Here is a 23493-nt window from a genome sequence, read left to right on the forward strand (position 1 = left end):
AAAATTAGCTGTGCTGAGCTTCACGCCAATGTTTTACTGCAGTATCTTTAGGAAGCAATACAATCATAATACAAGACATTTTTCTACAGATGTTCTAAATGTGTAATATCACATATTTTAACAGAAACTTATATGTTCATATTTAATTAGAATAAATAACTGTGTTTGTTATAGGATAACATTTTCATAGAATTTTAAAAGAGTTCCTCCAGGCAGATTAAATAATGAAAAAAGAAAAATAAACTACTCACCATGTCTTGGAAATTAGTTCTCAACAACATTCTGGTGTTATTTTAAAAGTCTGAAAAGAAACTTTCATCGCTTTTAAACTGTTTTTCTTCCTGATATTTATTCAATCTTTTATTAGGTCTCACTAATGAGTCTGTAAATGTCACTCACCTCATTTAGTTTCATAAGTCTGTAAATAAAAAAATATCCCACTACATCATGATGATTAATTAAATCACGATTTAAAACTCCTGCATGAAAAAAATGCAGCCCAGAGAGTGAAATATGCAAACAGATGAAGTTCTGAGAGACTTTAAAACATAATTATTTTCAGCTTTTTCTCCTTTTTTTTAAAATCAAACTGTTTAAATAAACTTTAACCTGTGTTTAAACTGTAAAAAAGTTTCACATTCAAGTTTGACATTCAAGATTCACATTCTTGCTATGATAATTCTATATCTTAAAATCTGCCAGCAAAATAGCATTTTATACTTCCACTATTATTAAATAGATCTAAAACAGCCAAGCCAATAATAGGTAAGATGAGCTGTTGATATTTTCTGATGTTCCTACGCTATGTGCTTCTCAACTTCCCATGCAAATCCACAAATTTGCATATTTCCTTTCCAAATATACAAAGATGTAATATTGGCCCAGTCATGACTCATAAATATAATGACAAACAGAATTCAAACTAGCTCCACCGCAGCTACTGAAATGATGCATTCACGTATAATTTACTCTGTTGAAAAGCACAAAGACAAATGTGGCTGATATTAACCATGTTCAGGCTCCAAGCATCAAGCAGCTCAAAATGATGTACAAAGATCAAAAACCGGCTTTAAAAAAGCATTAGTGTATTTGTAGTAAACATTTGAGAACAACTGTGTTCCACCATGGTTTAGTATATTATCTGAGCTCAATTAAGTATAATAATCAGCAGAATGTTTATATTGACAGGACAACATCATAAAATTGTAAAACGAATTAACTTATAAGAAATATAAGAAAATATTTAAAAAGTTTGAGTCAACTTATTTGTTTTTGTGCATGTAAACATAAAAATAATTACATTACAGTCTTACAACATGAAGTAACTGTAAATAAAGGAATATTTCCCTGTTTTAAAAAGTCTTTATTTGGACTTAAATTTCTCACCATCATCCAGGAAACCTTTGATGTCTCTCTTCCCGTTCAATTTCTTTATAGCTAAAATTGTCCTTTGAGAGTGTGGTTAAGTTTAGGCACTCAAACCTACTTGTTAGGTTTGATATTTAAAAAATCTACTTCTCTGGATTTACTGTTGATGAGTAAATCTTCTACTAGTTTATTTAAGTGGTATTCTAGCTGCAAGAAATGTAACTAAAGTGTAATAATTAAGACACCTCCCACTATAACACGTGTCTGAAAAATACAAAGATGTGTGGTCTTCATTGCCTGAACTACCTTGTCAGGAGTGATGATAATTAGGGTTCAGTATCTCCTTCTACTACCTTATTAGGTTGCAAGTCATATCTTGGGTTTAAAAGACAATAATTGGAGTGTGGGCGTGAAAGAAACCTCCCACTATAATACTTTATTTTTTTTTTTAAAAAGAAGAGGTAAATAGCTTGCTAAGGGTATATTAGGGTTTATGTACAAAAATAACTTGTCTAGATGGGAAGAAAGATCACAAGCTCCAGATGTTAGAGATGTGAATCTTTAGTGGTGTCATGATTCAGTTATGACTCACCGCTTTAGTATTCCATGCATCTCAATATGTTGCATCTTCAAACACCTTTTTATTTACCCATTATGACCTGCACACATGTCACATACAGCACCAACTGGTATTGTTAAAGGAGAGAAATAATTAACCAAAAATATGTCCTTATTTTAGTGCTAAGTTAATTTAATTTTGGGACAATTGCTGAAGCCACTTATGTTTATCTGTCTTTAATTTGTCTTCTTCAGCCAATACAACTTTGTGTGAAGTTTTTGGTATTTGTCCAACAATAGAGCTCTATTTGAAGACATGTAAATAAGTGAGTAAAGCTTTATTATATAGCACCTTTTAAGATAAATAATCGGAAGGTGCTTCATAATAAAACAAAACAAACATGAGAAAAAAGGTTTAGACAGAAGAAAGTTTAAAGTTTAATGAAAATTTCAGATTTCTTTCATTTACTCCCTTCAGAATGTAACTGAAGCCCTATGAATTATAACTTAACCACATTTAAAAACACTTTAGGGACATGTGTTTACAGCATGAAAAACACCTGTCGACGTTACGAGCTGGTAAATAAGGCTGAATTCATTAACAAACACTGACCACATTCATGTGAAATATTCATTTTCCATTCCAACACCAGGTCTGACTTATTTCACATATTCAGGTCTTAGCACTTTATGAAAATTAAATGACATTGCTGAAGTAATTTGAGTGTGGCCAATGACTAATTTTTGTGTGTTAATGTTGATTCAATATTAGTCTGTTTGCAGGCGACTTTACACTGGAATACATTTATGAGCTGGCAGCTGAGTAGGATACTATAATGAAGTAATTCAGCTATTTAGGCGGTGTGTTTCCCTAACCAAAAACCTCTGAATGAATTATTAATCTGAGTCGTGGGTTGATGACAGTTGGGAATAACAGAGAGTTATTCAGTCTCAGGGATGAGGATTTGGCTACACAGAAAAGGTCCCCATGGGACAGACGTGAAGAGTCAAGTTTTAGAGCATGACTGATGACAGAGATGATGGAGAGCGATGCAGCTTTGTTAGCTCAAAGGCCACTGTTATTATGGTTAATGCATAAACATCACAGTTTCTTTTCTCAGACCTCATGAAGGTCTGCTGTTGTATTCATCTCTGAAATGCATTTTGAATTATTCAGAAAACTGTTTTTTTTTGACAGGCTGAAGATGTTTCCACTGACAGTGAGAGGAGCAATTTTATTTAGGAGAAAAAGCACTTTTCTCACATTCAGCATTACTCTAATGATAGAATGACATACACATTCCTGTAGCCTTTAAGATATTTCCTAATAAAGCTAAAACTGCAATGGCAGTGTACCGATCTGATGCGCGTTGAGTTCCATGAGCACCAACAGGAAGTCACATCAGATTGCGGCTAGGTCTTCATCAGGGTCAGTGTCTGCTGTGACTCACACACTTGTCGCAACGCCTTGGTCTTTTCTGGAAAAATCTTTTCGGCAAGTTAAAATAAATGCTTTTAAGAAGTTTAAAAATCAATCTTGAGAGTGCCTTTGATCATCTTTTGTAGGCTATTTGCTCCTTCAAAGTCTTTTCATTTTAAGCAAGAAGTCCTACATTAACTAAAAACTGCACACCTGAAGATTCAAAGCGCACCTTGTGAGATCACTGCAAAGGACCCAGAAGCACTTCCAGAATCATTGTTTTTCAAAGCTACTTACTTACTGTGAGAAAAGGATTGTGGTTAGGACTAAAACATTGTTCTATGAAATAAGCGTCACCATAAATGACCATTTTGGACGAGGGTGGGACTGAAAAGTAATCTTGAAAACTGATTGGATTGTGTTATTATTTGTTATGGTACTACAGATTTTTGCACTTTGGCGCCCCTAACAACAGCTAATTCAGCATTCGTCTTGCAACTTGCCTCTTCTGTGAGCTCTCTCCAGCAAGTAAAGGTCAGCCAATGCTCACTTCCTCTGATAATGCTGTCTTAGGTTTCTTTACTGAATCAGCCATGGTGCACGTCTAAAACCACCAATGTGTTGATATCCAGTTGCTGGCATGTGATAAGGTGCCCTAAAGCATTATGTAGCTATTGTGTAATGCTCCGGGCTGGAAAAAGAAGTTGTAAAGTGGGGTTTCTCAACCCCAGAATGCTGCAGGATAATGTGCATGACAGATGTCAGTGTGGCATCAAAACAAGTTGGAAGTCAAAACTGTATTTGTCAGAGTGAAGAAGATATTATTAGCAGATTTCTGACTCTTCAGCACTTTACACAGACCGTTCGTTGTTCATTCGTTCATTGTTCATTCATTCATTTATTCATTTATTCAGCATAACCCCATTTCTCCCTCAGCATGTATGAGTAAGGAAAACATGTGACAAGAGGAGAGTTTTTGGTTATCCCCATTTAAAAGATAATGATCAATATGACACAAGTGAGACTGTAACGTGGTCAATGCCAAACCAAGTTAAACCTCTAAGTTGGCCTATTTTAAGAAATGCAAAGTTGGAAAGAAGGAGATCATAAGATTTGTTTTGATTGTCTGTTCCCAGTGTTGACAGTTTGATTCCAACACGTATAAATATCTCCGCGTGCTTAGTGACTGAAAACCTTTCTTTCATTACTGCCAAGTGGAAAAAAACATCTTTTGACAGAAACTTTTAATTTGGACTTCAATTTGATTAAGTTACAAAACACTTGGATCCTGACTGAGGACCTCACTTCAACTTTCAGCTTTGTGCCTAAACTAAATAACAGCAAATCAGCTTGAGAAACAATATCACCTGAAATCATGAACAAAAAGGAGAAATATACCAGGTACTGCATGCTTGATGTAAACCTCAACAGGAGTCTTAATCTTACTTAATGTAGTACAACCTCAGGTTTTATTAAATATATATATATATATATATATATATATATATATATATTTAACCTAAAAAGAACCCCAAATATATCCATGATATCCATTCATTTGTTCTGTCCTTTTAAACGGTCAACGGCAACATTGGAAAAACACCAACACAAATAAATATTCATACCTCAGCCTATTCAAAACTATAATTTCTATCATTTACAGAGTAAATAATAGCCTTATGAAGGTGAGTCAGTCACTGACTGAACCTGTTGCAAAAGTTAATTTTTAGCAACAATACAAAAATCATGTCGGTCTTTTGTTTTCCCAAATGTGACAGAATGAACTTCTGTCCCCTAAAAAAACAAAACCTCATGGTCACAAAAAGGTTTAAATCAAACAAGATTTTGATTTTTAAAAACCAAAACATTTAAAATGACAGTAATTTTGTATTAGTTTGTCCTTTATTGCAACTTTGCCACCAGTACATCCCTCTCTACTTTTAATCTTTACTATGATTGTGTGCGACATTATGAACAGCACCTTGGTCAACCCTGGTTGTTTTAAATGTGCTTTTTGAATACATTTGATTTGATTCTCGAAATACACTCCTGTTGTGAAACATTCTTGAGAAATCTTGATGTTGAAATTTTATTATCTCACAACTACAACAAGTAGATTAATGTTTTGCATCCCCCACCATAGCAGCAAATTAGTTCGGAGAAACTACCTAAGACATTCTAAGTAAAATAAATTATATTCTCGAGACATATAGAGTAATTTTATTATTCTGGTCTGCATTTCCCCCCCTAACATTCAGAATCATTTACTGGCACAAAGAAACAGATTTTATTTTCATTTAAATTTTTGGGCCTCAGTAGTTTTTGGCAAACAGTTGACTGTTCATGACTACAGCTGAGATGTATTAGCTGTGAATCCCACTGAAATTGCAGCCTGAAGCATTATCAAGTCCAAATCTCCATTTGAGAACAAGACTGTACAAAAAAATAAGTAAATAAATAAATAAATTTAAAAAAAAAATTGAAAGTATGTAATATTCTAATGGATGTAGGTGTTTTACAAATTTAAAGGCTCTAAAATGACTCTTTGTATACATGGTCATATTGGATACACTTGAACAAACAACTTTGAGCCGTACTGAAAGGTAATGTTACCCATATTTCAGTTTGACAGCTAACATGAAAGTTTATAAAAAGCGTATGATTGAAGTTTGGCGTAAGGATCGCATCCCATCGCTCCGTGTCCATACGCTTTCTCAATTTGAAATTGGAGTGATGAAAGAAATTCTGACCTGGACTCTAAAGGCGGATGCTGTTGTGGTGGAGGGACTGAAAAAGCATGTAGCATGAAAAGCAGACAGCATATCATGTTGCAGTGTATAGGCAGCAAGTATGAGGCAGAGAGCAAGACAGGAACTTGAACAGACCACCCAGATGGGATAGGTACGTTTGATTCGTGGCATGTAGAGTGTGAGGCAAATCACATGGGAAACAGCAGAACAGTTCAACTTGCCTGTCTGAACTAGTCTGCAGGCATTGCTTCATTTATTATACTTATTTTTTTTATTATATTATATTGTGACAATAATACATAATATCAATAATATTATTATGTATTATTAGATAATATAATATTGCATATGTTACCAAAGTACAAGAACACAGTAGATGTTTTACAGGTCTGCAGGGACATTTAGTGCACCAGTTTTGACTGTTATTTACAACTCTACAATAAAAAAACTGTAGAATTTGTTCCAGCTGATTCAACAATAACCAACAGACTCACCATGCATTTATTGGGTTTTTCCCCCGAATGGACCCTCATGTGGATGAGCAACTTGTAGCGAGCGTTGAAGGGTTTGTGTTGACGGATGCAGCCGGTCCAGAAACACGCAAACTCTTCTCCTTTGCGCTGGTCAATGTGCTCCTTCTCAATGTGCCGGACCAGCTCCTCCTGGCTGCTGTAGGTGGCGCTGCAGTCAATCCAGTGACATGACTGCTCCTGCTGGTCCAGTGTGGAGTCCTGTCCCGCTGGTGTGTTGAGCCTGGGAGAGTGAAGGGGAGACTGGGTGCTGTCCTGATCAATGCAACCCTGAAGAGACTGGTCAATGTGGAGCAGCTCTCCCTGATGTTGGTTCATTTGACACGGTTCCCTTTTACACAGTAAGAAATCATCTACAGGCTCTTGTTTAATAGAGCGATACTCCTCATGTAGGTTGTGCAGTTGCTGAGACACTCTGTTGTGGTCATCAGGATGAGGCAAGTGAGAGATAAGAGTCAAAGATGAAGAAGAACAGGAAAGCGAGAAAGGTTGAGAGGGAAAAGATGGAGATGTGGCACAGCTGGTAAGCATGTAGGGAACAGGAAGTGAGGGTGGAGGATGAGAGCCAAACCTCTGAGGGCTGTTTTTGGGTTCTGTTTGAGCTTTGATGGCAAAGTCCTCCACATTGTTTTCTACATGGGGTCCAGCTGTCTTACAGTTGAGCAGGGAGGTGAGGTCGCATCTCAGTGAGGACAGGGACAGAGACGTCCTGGAAAGACAGCACAGGCCCCCTGAATGGATTGATGGCTGGCAGAAGCCACCAGAGGACAGCGGCGCCTGTAGATCCTCAGCATTCTCAAACACACTCCCAAAACCAGGAAGAGTCAGCTGCACATCTGGAGGCCCGAGGTCGGGGGGCCACATGCTGGCCCCCGCTACCACAGAGAAATTTCACTGACAATGATTCTCTTGGAACAACTCTAGGAATCCATTGGAGATTAAACAGTCCACAGCATCTGTTGAGACTCAAAACTAATCTGAATAGATGGATGAGGAGCTGCTGGCATCTTCTGCAGGTATAATCCTCTGTCATTTGTTCCAAAGTGCTGCATGGTCAGTACTCATTCGAACACTGCAGGAAACAGAAACAAAACCAAAGTTAGCCATCCGAAAAGAGAAAAATCACAACTTTCTCTGAAACATCTCACATCACAACTTAATGTCCCTGTATCAGAATATGTACTATGATCCCTATAGTCAAAAGGAAAATATCCATGGTGTATTTAAAAGCATTAGTGCATCTGGAAAATGGTATAACTCAATTATAAGCAGCTGTTAACAGCTTGTTTTTAAAGCACTCTCAAATTTCCCTTCATGATTCGTCCTCGTGTTGCAAAGAAGTTATTGTATCACTGCTGCTCAGACAATAACTGTCCTGTCTTTTTCCCCAGATTGACCCTCAGGTGCAAAATTCAGCTTTTCTCTAGTAAATATTAAGACCGATCTCCCAGCTCGTCCATTCATCATAATATCGGCTTAACAACTGCTCATCCTCATCAGTGCTCATCTGGTAGGTCTTGAAAAATGCACAGAGGGGTGTGTACGTGCAGCACTTTACTGTAGCTTCAGTGTTGTAACACATATAAAAGCATTTTTGCATCTGGAGGGAAATTTAACTTTATAGTGTTTACAAGCCAAAATGTTTGTGTACATCTGGCCTGATGTTATACAGATGTATTATAAATATCTTATGTAAAATCTTAATCTAAAAATTAATGTATAGTATCTGACAGAGGGAATGTATACTGTATACAGTATACTGGTGCAGGTGATACGTATGATTAAAATTTGCTGGTATTGTCATATTTAGATTTTTATAGTTTTGTCATATTTAGTTCTGTTTTCTTTTTCTTATTATGTAGTTCTTTCCCGTGTTTTCTGTTTGCTTTCTGCTACCTGTTCATTAGTACATCTGGTTGGATTTACTCATTCACTTCTCCTGTTCCTCACTAGTCCATCTGTGTTTGTATACCCCTTGGTTTCCTTTTCACTTTGCCACTTCATTGGAGTCTTCATGTCATGTTTTGTTTATTGACACGTTATCCTTGTGTGTCCTTCATTTCTTCCACGTTGGTCTTCAGTTCACGTAAATAAAACCTTAATTCCTGCTACAAGTTCTGCCTTTTGCCTCGTCAACCTGCACTTGGGTCCTAACCTCATCCATGCTCATTGACAAGTATAGTATTATTGCTATGAATTATTAAATTTTTCAACATGTTTTTTTAAGCATGTACTATAATTTTAACAACCCAGAGTCATTATTTCTACTTTACTTTTAGATTTTGTGTTACTGGCAGAACTGTGCAGAAGTCTTGAGTCACCACTCATTTCTTTATATTTTGCTTCCAAGCAGCCAGACTTTATTGTAAAATTTAAAGTGATGTTCAGCAATAATTCTTAAAGCTTTACTGAAGACTTTTCAGTTTTTTTTGTTTGTTTGTTTTTTTTGTTTGTTTTGTTTTTTGTTTTTTTTGTTTTTTTTCCCAGACCAGTTCTACATATTCAAACTCATGTTTTTGTTTAGGCCACTTAACACTGAGCTATTCAAACCTTTAAAAAAGTCACCAAACTCGTCTTGTAGCCTGAAGGTTGCCGGTTCAATCCTTGCATGGAGAGCTCATGTGGAGGTGTCCATGAGCAAGACCAGAAATTTCATGCAGAAACTTAATATTTTCCTTTAAATACAGCATCAAGCAAGACGTTCCACCCTATTAGCTAAACGGAGTCAAGATGTGCTGCAGTGCTGCTAAGCAATGACTCGGCTGCAACAACTTTCTGGCTATTCATCAGTCTTAAACATGAAGCCTGTAATATTTTACTCTCTGTTTCTCAGTCATCTTCACACACTGTTCAATAAATTAACAAATGGACCACAGTGACCAGTAGGGAAGGTATGGAATAGGCTAAAACCCAAACAAACCCAAACAAGCTTGGGGTCTTGTCTGCATTTAGGTATTTCACTGTTGCCACAGTAAGTGTGTATTTAGTTTTCTTTGAGCTGCTGTAACAGTCAGAGTTGATTCATTACAGCAGACATCAAGGCCACCCTTGCAGCAAACAGCCAGGTGCTGCATGGAGGCCAATTGCCTGGAACATGCTCCAGATGCTTGTTAACTTTGGAGAATTAATGGAGCACATCTCGCCACTTGCTACTGATGCAGTACAGGGAGGCAGGAAAATGGTGGGACTAAACAGAAGCCCCCATCCCCCCACCAACACCACTGTCACAAATACAGGAGATCCACTGTGTTAAAAGTCCTCAACTGGTTATTGGACTGGACTTGAGTTCCAAAGTTCTCTGTAGCCTACAAGATATTGATGATCTAATTCACAGCCAGATTCCTGCCATGTGTAGTTAGTCACTGGAGAGCTTCAATGGGATTTTATGCTGATGGTTATTTTACGAGTCAGAAACCGGCACAGCTAAGAGAATGACTAAGTTCACTTCTGTAGTTATATTAGCTGATGAGGGCGTCACTAAGTGTAGGTTCAGGCCCATAGTTTACTGGTATAGTCTGGTTTACAATTTTATGATTCTTCCAGTAAATCGCTGGAGTTCCCCCCACCAGAGTCATGTAGCAGACCAGTCATGGGAACTGTGGTTAAATCTTAATTAGAGAGGCTGCACTGTGCCTGTGTGTCAATGAACTCAACAGTATTAATGATACTTGTGTAGCAGAAGTGGTTTTGTGTAACTGAAGAATGATAATTGCAACCTATACCTGCTGGCTTTGAGAGCTAAAAACCAATATTAGAGTTTTGAGGGCAAATAAAACATTGAAAGATAAATAATCTCCTTAGTGTTCAGAATCACAGAAATGTAAGAGAGCCAGTGGTGAGTGCAGCTGTGTCTGTTCACCAAAAGACACTTTGGTGCCAATCCAAAAAGAAGATTCAGACAGTGAAACTAAGAAAAGTGTCCCACAAAGCCCCAACTAAGCCAGCGAGCGTTATAAAATAGCAGCCTCATTTCATGTGGTGTCTTTTATAGACTCACTTGCTGAGGTTAGCTAAACACAGCTGTGGCATTTCAGCACAAGCAAATGTGTATTTATCTCAACAATAAGCACTTTGGTGCTGGAATTACAAAGTTTTTTTTATGCTTTTTTGGTTAAACTGAAACGTGGGAAAGATAGCCTCATTGAAATGAAGAGTGTGAATATACAAGAAAAGACTTTTCTAATTATGGTTCTTGTAAATCATCCACTAAAGTCTTTTAGATGAGTGAAATCCTGCAGGGGATCAATACAGACATATACTAGCCTGTCATTATATCCATACAATATATCCATAGAAACTTGTACTTTAATTAAATATTAATTTTATTATTGAACAAGGACTCAATTTTCCTGAAGAAATCAGCATGTTTTCACTTCCTAAGTGTTTATGTGTGTTGGAACGTGACAGCAGCCGGCCTCCTGCTGCTTTACAAGCTGCAGTAATCAATGTTTTTGTTCAATGTATAAAGAACAGACAGTTATCACCAAACCCTGCGGCTCTGCAGCATTTAAATGTCTTTCAGCTCATTTTTTTTAAAGTAAACTGAGGCTAACACTTTCATTAATCACACAGGCAGCGGTTTCAGTGAAATAAACTGCAATCTGGCAAAAGCTGAACCGCAGAGAAAAGGCATTAACATCTGTTAGACATAGAAGAACAATTAGTTATTTATCATTTATTCATAACCTTATAACCTTATCACGATATTTAATTAATCATATAGTTTGTAATATGTTAAACAGCTACATCAACCTCCAAATAAAAATGCCTGGTAAATCTGATCAACAGCCACACTGTGTTCCTCATGTAGTTATTTTTGTTTCCAACAAAAAGACTGTTAGTGGACACAAAACAACAGGTTAATTTTCATGAATACTTCACCTTTTGTCTTGAGATCTGCTTGCATATACAACCGAGTCCAAACAGTGACCATTTGATGTGTCATTCCCTCTCTGTCTTCTGGTTTCTTGTCTGATATTGCTTATTTCTATTTTTTCAAAGCTGTTTTCATTTGTAGTAAATGTGATTATATTAAGAGTTGTTTGTTCATCTCACAAGAACAAGCCGTTACGACTACGGTCTAACGTGCTGTGTTTCTGTACTAAAGTAAAGTCCTCCAATCTCCTCATTGCACCTTTAATGTCAGCTGTCTTCAGATTGCGCAACTGAATTTATAAGAGACACGTGTTAAATTGAAGTTTTTCTTTTGAATGTCAAATCCCTTTTATAATGTTTAATAAAAGAAAAATGAAAAGATTGAGCAAATTCAAGAGTTATTTGTATTTTAAAAGCAACATGTAAGCAAATAAAAACTTTCATTATCTACCATACAGGACATCACACGCTATTAAATGGTCCAATAAAAATTATGAAATTATCATCATTAATTTCAAAGATCTGATTAGCAACATTGATCATTTATGCACAACTTTTTAAACTTTGTTTGATTGGCAAAATATGTGTTAAAATCCTGGCTTTAAACCACAAGCAGGGGAAACGTTTCTGGGTTAAACTCCCAGCAGGAACCATTTATTTCAGCTTTGGACAATATGTTTGCAAGAGAAAAAAATCTCATAAATGCAACTGGCTCAGCATAAAAGAAAACATTAGAATTACGTAACAAGTTTCACAACTGTCGCTTGTGTTTTTATAACAGACAAGAGAGACTAGTATCCCAGTAACAGTCAGAGCTGGCTGAAGAGGGAGAGTTTACACTTCGCTGAATAAGTCCACCACCTTCACAACACGTCAATCCTGTGAAACCAGTTTTGATGGCTTGTGGTAATAAATGATGATTTACTTTCAGGTCATTCACCTTTGTTTGTCCAGAGGAAATTAAATGACTTGTGCTTTACTAACAGCTGCCTGCAGTTACCACACTCTGAAAATTCCCCACGTTTGTAGATGAAGCTGGTGTAAAAGATCAATTCAATGTCTTACTGGCTTCATTTCCACAGATTTGTATTTTTTAAACTTTCTTAGAAAACAAAGGCATAAAACACAACTTCTGTAAAGGGTTTAGGCATATGTTATACCTTACCTCTACATCGACATTACATATTAGTTCAGTCAACACTGACTGATATACTGCACAGAAATAGTGCCAATATTATAAGTGTACAGCATTGGCAGCTATTCTAATCCTGTTAAATTAATAATACGCTGCGGGTAGGTGAAATAAGCTTGGGTTTCTGCTTATTCCTTTTTATACATAATGTGGTTATTTCAATTTTTTTTAATGTCCAGGATTTCTGAATGAATAAAGTGAAACAGAAAAAAACAGGAAATTCTTCGCACAACTACCTCATCTGAAAACCAAAAATCATCTGAAACCTGACTTAACTGAGACAAACTTCCCTTCCTGATTAATAGCAAGCTAATATTTTAGCAATAGTTACAGAATATACACTAGGGTGAAGGGAGAGGAGGAATTTCAGGGACAAACGCTGATTTTAAGTTATTTAAAAAATTATGACCCCTTTTGAGATCCAATTTTTATGTCATGTGATAAAAAATCATATGGTTCTTATTAGATATATTTACTTTAGACCTAAATAAATAAACCTCAGATGAACAAACACACCACATATTTCACTGTGTTATCTAATTAAAAAAAAAAAACTTAATCAAACTGAAATGAAACTGTTTTAGGAAAAACTAAGTAAACCTTCTTGATTCAATATAGTAAAACCACCTCTGGCAGCCAAAACCTGAAGTTTCTTTTGTTAAGGCTCTTTGGGGACTAGTGGCCTTTATTTGAATGAAACTTAACAGTTAAAAGGTCAGAAAGTGAGATGAGTGAACCAAAGTGCTGCAAAGGGCCTGGGGCTAGCTACATCGAGAAGCTTCAGCCTCTGTAGAGATTCTCATCGTCTTAAGCTATCTAAGACCCTGAAGTAAAGAAATTGTTTTCTGCATTTCCACATCAGTCCCTCACATCCTTGTGATGGAATTCTGGCTCACTCTTATTTACAACGTTGTTCAGTTCATTAAGATTTGTGGGCATTTGTTCATGCTCTCTTAAAATCCTCCCACAACATTTTAATCATTGTAACATCTTCATTATTTTCTTTTTCAGCCATTCTGTTGTAGATATGTTGCAGTCCCTGGGATCATTGCTCTGTCTGTGTCCCAGTTTGGACAAAACCTTATCTGCTGGACAGATGGCCTCACATCTGACTCTACTGAAGTTTGGTGATGCTATCGGGCAAGAGGTGGGATACACCCTGGATCGATCTCCAGTCCATCACAGGACCAACACAGACACAGACCACTCATAAACACACAGTTCTGGGGTCAATTTAGAACCACCAGTTAACCTAACATACATGTTTTTGGACTGTGAGAGGGCTACCCAAAGAAAACCTGTACAAGCACGGGGAAAACACACAGCTGAGATTCAAACCAATAATATTCTTGTCGTGAGGTCACACTGATTCTTTGGAGAATCTGTTCATAAAAAGGTTTGTTAATGAATGAAGAGCTCCATCAGGAAGTCAAAGCTAATAAAAGATGATGCAGAAACACTTGTGTAGAGCAAGGTCCTGCCAACAACCAGGCGCACAGGGACTGTGGATGAGAGCTGCATGGCTGACAACTAGAAGGTGGCGGTGCCACCTCTTTTCTGAACATGTCACTGTGTGCCAGTTTGAGTTAAAAAAGCGTAAAAATATTTTTTTTAAGTAAAAACCACTGAAGCATCCAAGTGAGTGATCGTCTCAATAAAGAGAGCAGTGTGAACCAGCGACAAAGACATGATTCCTGATGTCAGTAAAGACACAACCATGGACTCATGCCTTTACTCTGAGACAAAGTTTTTCCAGTTGACACACCACTGATGTCTGTGGAAAAACAGCTTTAAACTAAGGCAAGGAATGCAAAGCTGCACCACAGGACCCCAGCAGACAAGGTGATTACTCTTCCATCCACGCATGTATGGAAACTCTAGCTGAAAAAAGCACAATGACAATGAAGTGAGCAATCTGTCAAAGACAAAGACACTTAGAGTTTTATTTACATTACAAATAACCATAAAGCTTAAACGGTTACGTTAACGCCTTATCTCAACACTGGAGAAAATAAGAAAATTCAACCAAATGCAGAAAGGAGATGCAAATAGCACAACATGCATGGCAAATAAAATGTGATTTATGGGACTAGGACAGACAGGTTGTTGCCATGGTGACACATAAAGTTTGTGGAAAAAAGCTAACATGAGTTAGTTTGTTTTTTTAAGGTTAAAATGGATTGACTTATGTGCCACTAACCAGAGTTGGAATTTGTTTTATTATCAATGTAATAATTCAATTAAATGGAATAAATTAACTTAAATAAAAAGGCAGTTTATGTTGTTTTTTTTTGTTAGTTCACTTCACAGCTTGCAGTAGAGATTAATCTAAGTCATAACACATAGATCGCCATTGATAGAAGTAAACATACAAACATGTAGCTGCACAGCAACTATTTTTTTTATTATTATTAATATTTAATGTTTATTTTTACCCTGTCCTTTCCAGCATCATGACAGCAGAATGATATTCTGGCTACTATAGTGCCAAACAAATCTGCTTTTCCAAGAGGAGCTTTATATATATATATATATATATATATATAAAGCTACTTTTAATACTTAAGATTATTCTTTATTTTTAAATTTATTGATTGCTGAATTTACATATTAATGCTGGACCTGACAAAGAGGACAAAAAGAGAGCGTGAACAGGAGGGAAAATGAGAAGAAAAAAAAGATAAAGATACAAAAAATTATTTTGAATATTTAGCATAAATAATCTAAGCAAACTGGGTTTAATTAAGTTGTTAAAATAGCATCTTTATTTATTTTCAGCACTGTTTGCTATTTAAAGTCTTTTGTAAAGTCTTGATCCATTATCTTTTTAAAAATGTATATTTGCTTCTACTTTTTCTACTGTTTCTACTTTTATTTTATTTTATTTTTTTTTTAAAGTGGTCTTGAGCAATAGTTTTCCAGGCTTTCTGAAGGTTTTTCAAAGTATTTCTTAGGACATTTTCTGTATTTTCACTCAATTTCTACCCAAACGTTGTACCTGTCTATTTTCAGAGGAATGTTTTTTTCTGAAGCCCCTTAACAGTGACCTACAAAAATGTACAAACTTCAAAAGATAAGTGTTTTCCCTTAATAAACTAAATAAATCTTATCAAATAACCAATTTAAATGGTAACTTAAGGCACTCAGTTATTTGCAGCATATTGTGGGATAATCATGTGTTCTTACTTCTTTAGCTGATTCTTTCAAAATCCCCCCCAAAAATCCCAGTTTGACAGAAATAAAATATTATTTTAGCAACAAGGTGATTCCCAGAGAGCGACTGGCTGAAAACCTGTCATATCTCAGCAGGTATGCAGTGTGTCCTTAAAAGACTTGACAGGATGAAAGAAGAAATTTCAGGCCCTAAAAGCTATCTACAGCAGCTATACAGTATTCTGAAAGTGATAGGATCTGAAACGGGACCAGATACATCCAACATCCAAAAAAGATTTTGGAATTTTGTTCTAGAACACATTCCTGAAAATTACTTAAAGAAATTACTGTCATGGTCTATGGATTTTAATGACTTATGGGTTGTTTATTTTTTTTGTTTTTTTTTTTTTGGTTGGTCACTTGGTTGATTGATTGATTGAGTTCTTCTCATCCTGTGCATTTAGCTGGTATCTGCATGAGTTCTATATGATGTTTTTGGTTGTAGGAAGCTTTTTCAGTGTGACTTTCTTTGTTATTTTCTGCCATTATGCCTCTACATTCTTTTGTCTTTGTTCTAAAACAGGGGTACCCAAGTTCGGTCCTCGAGATCTACCATCCTGCAACTTTTATATGCAACCATTCTCCAACACACTTGAATCAGATGTCATCTGCATGTCATTAAGCTCTGCAGAGGCCTGGTAACGAGCCATTCATTTGATTCAGGTGTGTTGGTGACAGGTTGCACCCCTGTTCTAAAACCTGATTATAATGTTACTACCTAGCAGACTTGTCACTCACCTGCATCCACTCATCTAATCACCCATCCGAGTGAGTATGCTACTTCTTGGCTTTTGCCAGATCCACACTACAACATTGTTTGGTATTACTTTTTCACCTGCCAACCTCTAGTTTTTTTTTTTTTTCTCCTTCATTCCATGTTTGGGTCCTTCTCCTGCCGTTACAGACTGTGACAGTGATAAGAAAGCTTGTTTATGAGGGTTTAGACTGTAAAGGAAAATAAAGGTGATCATACCAAATATTGGATTTTAAGTCTGTTAGAATTGTGCAAACATTTTCTATTTATGTTTGCACATGTTTCAATAAGTTGCTGCACCTATTTCCTGGCTCAAGACTTTCGTACAGAACTATATTTATGTAAGTTTCAAACTGCCACTTATATGAACTGAATTTTACACATTCTGCTTTTTCAGAGGAATCCTACTAACTGTATCATTAAATTAATAAATGACAGAACTTCTCTACTCATCCAGTTTATTATAAGGCAAGAAGGACACACTTTAACTATCAGCCTATAAATTAAAATAACGGCTATAGGATAACAAGCAAGATGAGAGCGTTCAACCTGAAAATTAGCAAATTCTGGCCTTGAACCCTGTGATGTCTATTTGTTATGACTCTGACAAAGACAGGTTAATCTTTTCAGGGTAACAAAGCTTAGATCTTTAAAGAGCCAGAATTTTAAAAACCAGAAGTACAAGTTACTTAAGTTAAATTTGTAGTGATGAAACGTATTTACTTTTGCTGCATGATAGGAAGAGGATTCCTTGATGCCAAAAATGACTCATACGTCCCGTCCCTGGCTGTGAAGCAAGTACACTTTATTTTGTTTAATTCCTGTTACTTATACTTTTCTCTCCTCATGAGTCCTTTTCTATCATCTCTGGTGAAAAGAACTGACACAGAGAGGAGCTGAGAGAAATCCAAGATGTACAAACTTGGGCAATGAGATCAGGGGGAATCCCTTGGAAAAAAAAAATGGGCCTTTTTTCAGTACTGGAAAGCACTCTTTGTAACCCAAAATGGTTTATGAAACTGTACAGCCTTTAAATCATTTGTAGCAAAAATAATGAGCCTTTCCACACGTATGCAAGCAAGCAAATTGATAACCGTGAACACACCAGATAACAGAAAGAAGAGAATATCATTCACGATATTAGAAGTCCAAAAAACAAATTGCTTGGTTGTCACTAAATCACGTTTTTTAAGCTACATTAGTACCAACAATCATCCCAAAAAAGACTTGTATATTATGTCTTAAGATATGCAGAAAGTGAACTTAAACAGATATTTTGTGAAATAGGAAATATGTCAAATAACAGTAGACAATTAAGATTAAGCAAATCATGCCTTTATGTGTTGATTCAGCAGGGATTATATTAGATGAGAAAAGATGGTCTACAGAAGAATAAATATTTGAAGGCAGTACAGAATTCCTGTATTTTTACAGCCTTATATATTCAGATTATTTTGAATTGACACTTGGTGAATGATTCTGTTTTTCTTTACATAAATCAAGACATTTTCATCGTGAATGAATGCAGAAAATGTGCAAATAAGCTCCTAAAAAATTCCCCACGAATCCAGGAAATTCCATTCTGTTTTCCTGTAAGAAGACCCCCAGGCAGTCCACTTAATGTGTCCCTCAAACACTGAAACAACGCCTATGCTCATGCTGCATGACTATATAACATCCAGATTTACCACTTGAAGTGTATACAAAAGCTGCTTCTCCTTTCTGCCTGGCTTTCATGGGTTTTTTACAGATGTATAATGCAGTCTAGAGGAAAATAATATCAGAATTATAACCTACTGTGTTATTATTACTTTAAAGATCTTGTAATTATGGCAAAAGGTTACGATGGGCATTAATCACTGCTACCTGAGAGGACCTGAGCATTTACAAGCAGGTGTGGATCTGTGAGAAACTTTGAGTACAGATGGCAGGAAATTCCAGTGAAATGACAGCGGCTAAGTCCAAACCACAAGACAGAGCCCATAGACCAGATACAGCAGCAGAGCCTATAGGAGCAGCTTCATGAGGTGTCTGCTAAAGCTCTCCTTTGATGGCATAGGTCTGTTGGTGGATACTGACTTTGTCTTTCCAAATGAATTTTGGGTGGTTTTTGGTCTAAGGAACCCTGTGAAAACAGACTTTGTTTTACATCTAATGGTTCATTAGAGCCAATGTTTGGTGAACCATCAGTATTTTAGTAAGTAGATCAGTCAGGACGACATCAAGCAACACTTTCCAGAGCTCCTCAGTATGTCGTCATGGGAGAGTTTAAGAGCAACCCGCAAACTTGACACAAGAAGGGCCATCGGATAGCCTTACATCAAAAAGTGTTTTTTTTTTTCTCCGGATTTGGAAACATCCAGTTATCGTAATTAATTATAATTAGTACGTGACTTATGGTTGGATAAACCATTTACCAGTTTGAAGTCAGCATGTGACTTTAACAAGTCAGATACTGTGGCTTTGTTACTGTAAATTTTCATGTTTAAATTTAATTTATATATTTCTTGGAAAATAAATGTTCACTAAAATGTTGACCACCGAGGCTAGGCAGGGTCAGATCAAGCCACTGGAGCTGACCAATCAGTGCAGACTGAGCTTTTATAAAAACCGGTTTAAAGGAGGTTTGTAGGAGGACCTTTTTCATTGCTGCACCAATATACAAGCAGTGCACGTTAAGGGCTATAAATATGCAATAACAGAGAAATGTGTGTTCTTCAGGTGGCAACCTGAACACACAAGAACTACAAGAAGTTTCTCCGCAGGCAGGGGTTTGTGGGGTTGTGTCTGTCTTTTTATGCCTAGCATGATGTGTTTTAAATATTTTTGTACCTATTCACTGCCTCGGCCAGCTGTTCCTCAAAACTATCCATGGCAACTTTCCACTTTGTTCTTTTCTGAATTAACCACACATACCTCAAATTTCTGACTAATCTCACAGCAGATGTCAAACATATCATAAGAAAAACTCCCAAATTAGAGTTGCATGAAAAAAACTATGATGTCATTCTTTTGTTGCTCCTGCGATAGAGAGAACAAAAGCAAGCAGTGGATCAAGATAACCCACACATCCACAATCCACATAACCAAAGAAACGGTTTCACAAAGTAGCCTACTGCTGGGAAGGACAAATTCAGGATTATGATAAAGACACTGTCAATTGTTGTGATAATGGAATATACTATTATTTGCCAATCTACTCCAATAATTGTCTTAAATGGTGGAAAACACCCAGTCATGCATGAAAAACAATATTACAAAATACCGTGAAACCCGTCTAATTTTGAAAAATGCATATAGTTTTGCTCATGCCACCCAGCACTACTTTAATATAAATCTGTAGCCCACTATTTTCCCTAGATACCACAGTAGTGGAATAATAAAGCAAGGGAAGTCGAAATAAGACTGGAGGTTAAAGTAAAGATTATAAGGAAAAAAAGAGTCCCTTGGTAGCTGGGTGGTGTCCCTGGTAATTGTTATTTGTTAATTAGTAATGACTCAGTATTATGATAGTTTCCCATCAACATTTATTGCTTTCTGCTATTGAAGGATGGCAGACAGTACTCGACATTCAACTGTGCATCACAAAGTGAATTGGCGAAGGTACCATAAGAGCTATTAGCATGGGCAGTATGGGATGAACTGTAACCTTTACCATTTGGTAGAGAAGATTTTTTCAGGGATTATTATGAACTGTATTAAACATTTGTGGAAATAAACCTGCCTGAGGCATCTCTACCACTTGGTTTGTTATCTCATTACTGCTTCAGATTTGGGCTATTTTTTCACTATATTATTACCTCAACCATTTGTTTAAAAAACATTTATTTTTATTTTTATAGTCTGCAGGAAAAGAAAAAAATGCAAAGAAACATTTTAATTGTTTTTTTTTTTTTTAATCTTCATGCAAACTTTAAAAGGTTAGAATGTGCTTTAATGAAAACAAGCACGTCATCAGCAACAAAAGATGCAGGGCCCGGCAAGGACATGGGAGACACCATTGCAAGCCGACACCTACACTGTCCTTTGAAGAACACTGAAATTTCTGGAGCCACATTTTAAATGCATGCAAGGAAAGAAAGAAGTAAAAACACAGGGTACAGAAAGACTAGATAAAAAGTTACACAATTTATTCAAATTAATTATAAGTGTAAACACATTGTTTTTCAAGATTTTTTTCAAGATATATTCTTAATTTTACTAAAATCATTCATGCTAAATCAACTCTGAGCAACAATCATGTCTGGGCATCACTGAGGTTTACATTTTAGTACTTTTCTTCCTGTAGCTCCTAATGGACATCTCTGCAGCCTTAAAAAAATTCCTAATTTCTGTATGAAACCTTTGAAATGCAAATACATTTTCCTCTGGAAGCAGATGAAACGAGGAAGTCCATATACCACTGCTTTACAGATTCTGCAAGGCAGCATCATCTATCCTGACAGATTTCTCCTAATTCAGCTGGTATATTTGTTATGCTTGTATGTGGGTCTAGGTGGTTCCCAGTAATAATATTTAAACTTGATTGGAACTCTCTTCACACTGAGTCTGGCCTTCTCTTTAGCGAACATGTCCCAACACAAACTAATGCAAAAATGGTATCACATTACACTTGGCGATGATTATACGCTGTAGGAATTGCAAAATAAATGTTGTAAGTCACTTCCTTCTAAGTTTTAAAATTTATTCTGTTGCCTCAACCTTATTAATCCCATTCACTGCTATTATTGCTTGTGCCACTACATTATCAACTTTCTCACTTTATAATTAATGGGAAATAAACTAATTAACTGGATTGTTTTTATCTTTATTTAAAAAGTTCAGTCTTGTGTGCACTTCTCCAAAATATTCAGTTAAAACAAAAACACAAAAGAGGTTGTTAAACTCTCTTCTGCAGCGGTGGATGGCATTCTTTAAGCTGCTATTACTCAATATTATTTACATGAACAGCTTAAACAAATTGCATTTTGTAATGTGGAATAACTTGTCAAGAGAAGCTCTCTTCAGTTGTATGAAGATGTTCTCTATAACAAACCTTAAAGATTAAGCGTTGAATGTGGATTCAATATTTAAACTAAATGTGTTTTGAATCAACTGGATTTTTATCATATCAACTTCATAACGTAACAGATTATCACTGTTTTGCTTTAGGCTAGTTTTAATTTACCATGAGGATAAAACCATGAAACATAGGTGTGTTTAATCTATTTCAGATCTGAAGAAACAGCAGTGTGCTTCACATTTTAAGGCCTGATACAATCTTAGTGTGTTTTACATGATCTTACTCTTTTAAAGCCATGTGGCCATTTTTATTATCATTATCAATAAATATAAGCAAAAATCTAATCTCTTAGTTTCAAATGCTATGATGTGAAGTTTTTTGTGAACAATGTCAATAAAAACTCTCAAGCTGAATCATTTCCCTCCTTAATGTATAACAGACCTTGTGGCTCTTAAACACCAAACCAAAGTGAAGAACCAGCAGCAACAATAGGGCCCCCTGCTGGGCCTCTTCGCTTTGGTAGCGCTTGGGCAAAGAAATACCACTCGAACCACCTCATCCATTCCAGCTAGGATGTAAGATTTATGCCTGTTCAGGAGGACATAACTCTGTAGCACAGTCGGGGGTGGTAGTCTATTTATACAACCAGGAAACTGGACGACTGCATAGATAAAAAACATAAACAAAGCAATGTTTGCTTATTTTAAGACTGCTGGCATTTGCTCATCGTAGACGTTTGTTTGACGATATATGGAAAACGATGTTGTAGAAGTGCTGTTGGGAACTGTTTGGATGTGAAGGAGGATAAGGAAAGGTGGAGACATATATTAAAATCATTCACCTTTCCTTTTCAAGTAGGAGAAATCATGTATTCTCCATTTAGTCTGGACAGTCAATCAAAGTGATATCTCTCAATGAAAATTAAACATGCTGAACAGACTGGAAAAAACATCAAAGGCTCATTGATAATCGAAAAATTTGCAACGGCAAACTGTCAGCTTGTTGTATATGGACCTTTCAAAAGTTAATAGAGCTTTAGTTTAAGTAAAACTCAGAAAAATCATTAGCTACAAGATGTTTTTAAACAATGAAATACTCAGAATTAAGCTTTTCTTTACATTAACTCTTAAAAATGAAACATAAAACACTAAATTCAGACTTCTATCTCAGATCAGAGCAGCAACCACAACAAAAAAACCTGAAAATCTCAGTTTAAACGCAAAGAGAGAGAGTGACTTCAGTTAAGAATGGTTACTCCAAGACAGCTTTGCATAGCTATTGAATGTTCATTTATTTAACATTTATTATGTTGTATTTTGTAGGACAGTTTCAGTTTTGTTAAAATCTGAATCAAGTGCATTTTTTAGTCAGTTAAATCCAATTGGATATCGATTAATTTACTGCTAATCATGGAACTGCACTTATTTTTCTTAAATATTAAAGACATTCTCAGATAATGATTTTTATAAAACACTAAGTCTGTTTATGTAAATGGTCAGTATTTATATAGAGCTTTTACTGTACCTGGAATGATACCCAACGCGCTTTACATCATATTCACACATTGATGGCGGAAGCTGCCATGCAATGTGCTCGACCATGACCCATCAGAAGCAATCTGGTTAGGTGTCTTGCTCAGGGACACCTCAACGTGATCTAGACCGGCCGAGGATCGTACCGGCAACCCTCAGTCTACGAGACAACCACTCTACCCACTGAGCCAGTGTAACAATCAAAATCAGTTATCTGGGAGTAATCAGATAATTGTAATGATCTGATCTGACACATCTACATGCATGTCTGAAATACCGTAACAATACAGTGTTTCCTC

The 23493-nt window shown here is 36.2% G+C and overlaps 1 protein-coding gene across 1 annotated transcript in view; it reads right to left on the minus strand.

The window, feature by feature from the left end:
- The window catches only part of LOC121644911 (zinc finger protein GLIS1), a 49609-nt gene that overhangs the window by 20510 nt on the left and 5606 nt on the right, over window positions 1–23493 (minus strand). The window contains exon 2 of the mRNA XM_041993167.1: window positions 6591–7698. Within this exon, the coding sequence (XP_041849101.1) occupies window positions 6591–7490 (900 nt within the window). The 5' untranslated portion in view covers window positions 7491–7698. The remainder of the gene's footprint in view (window positions 1–6590; window positions 7699–23493) is intronic.

Source organism: Melanotaenia boesemani, chromosome 8 (assembly GCF_017639745.1).
Source record: "Melanotaenia boesemani isolate fMelBoe1 chromosome 8, fMelBoe1.pri, whole genome shotgun sequence".
In the NCBI taxonomy this organism is placed as follows: domain Eukaryota; kingdom Metazoa; phylum Chordata; class Actinopteri; order Atheriniformes; family Melanotaeniidae; genus Melanotaenia; species Melanotaenia boesemani.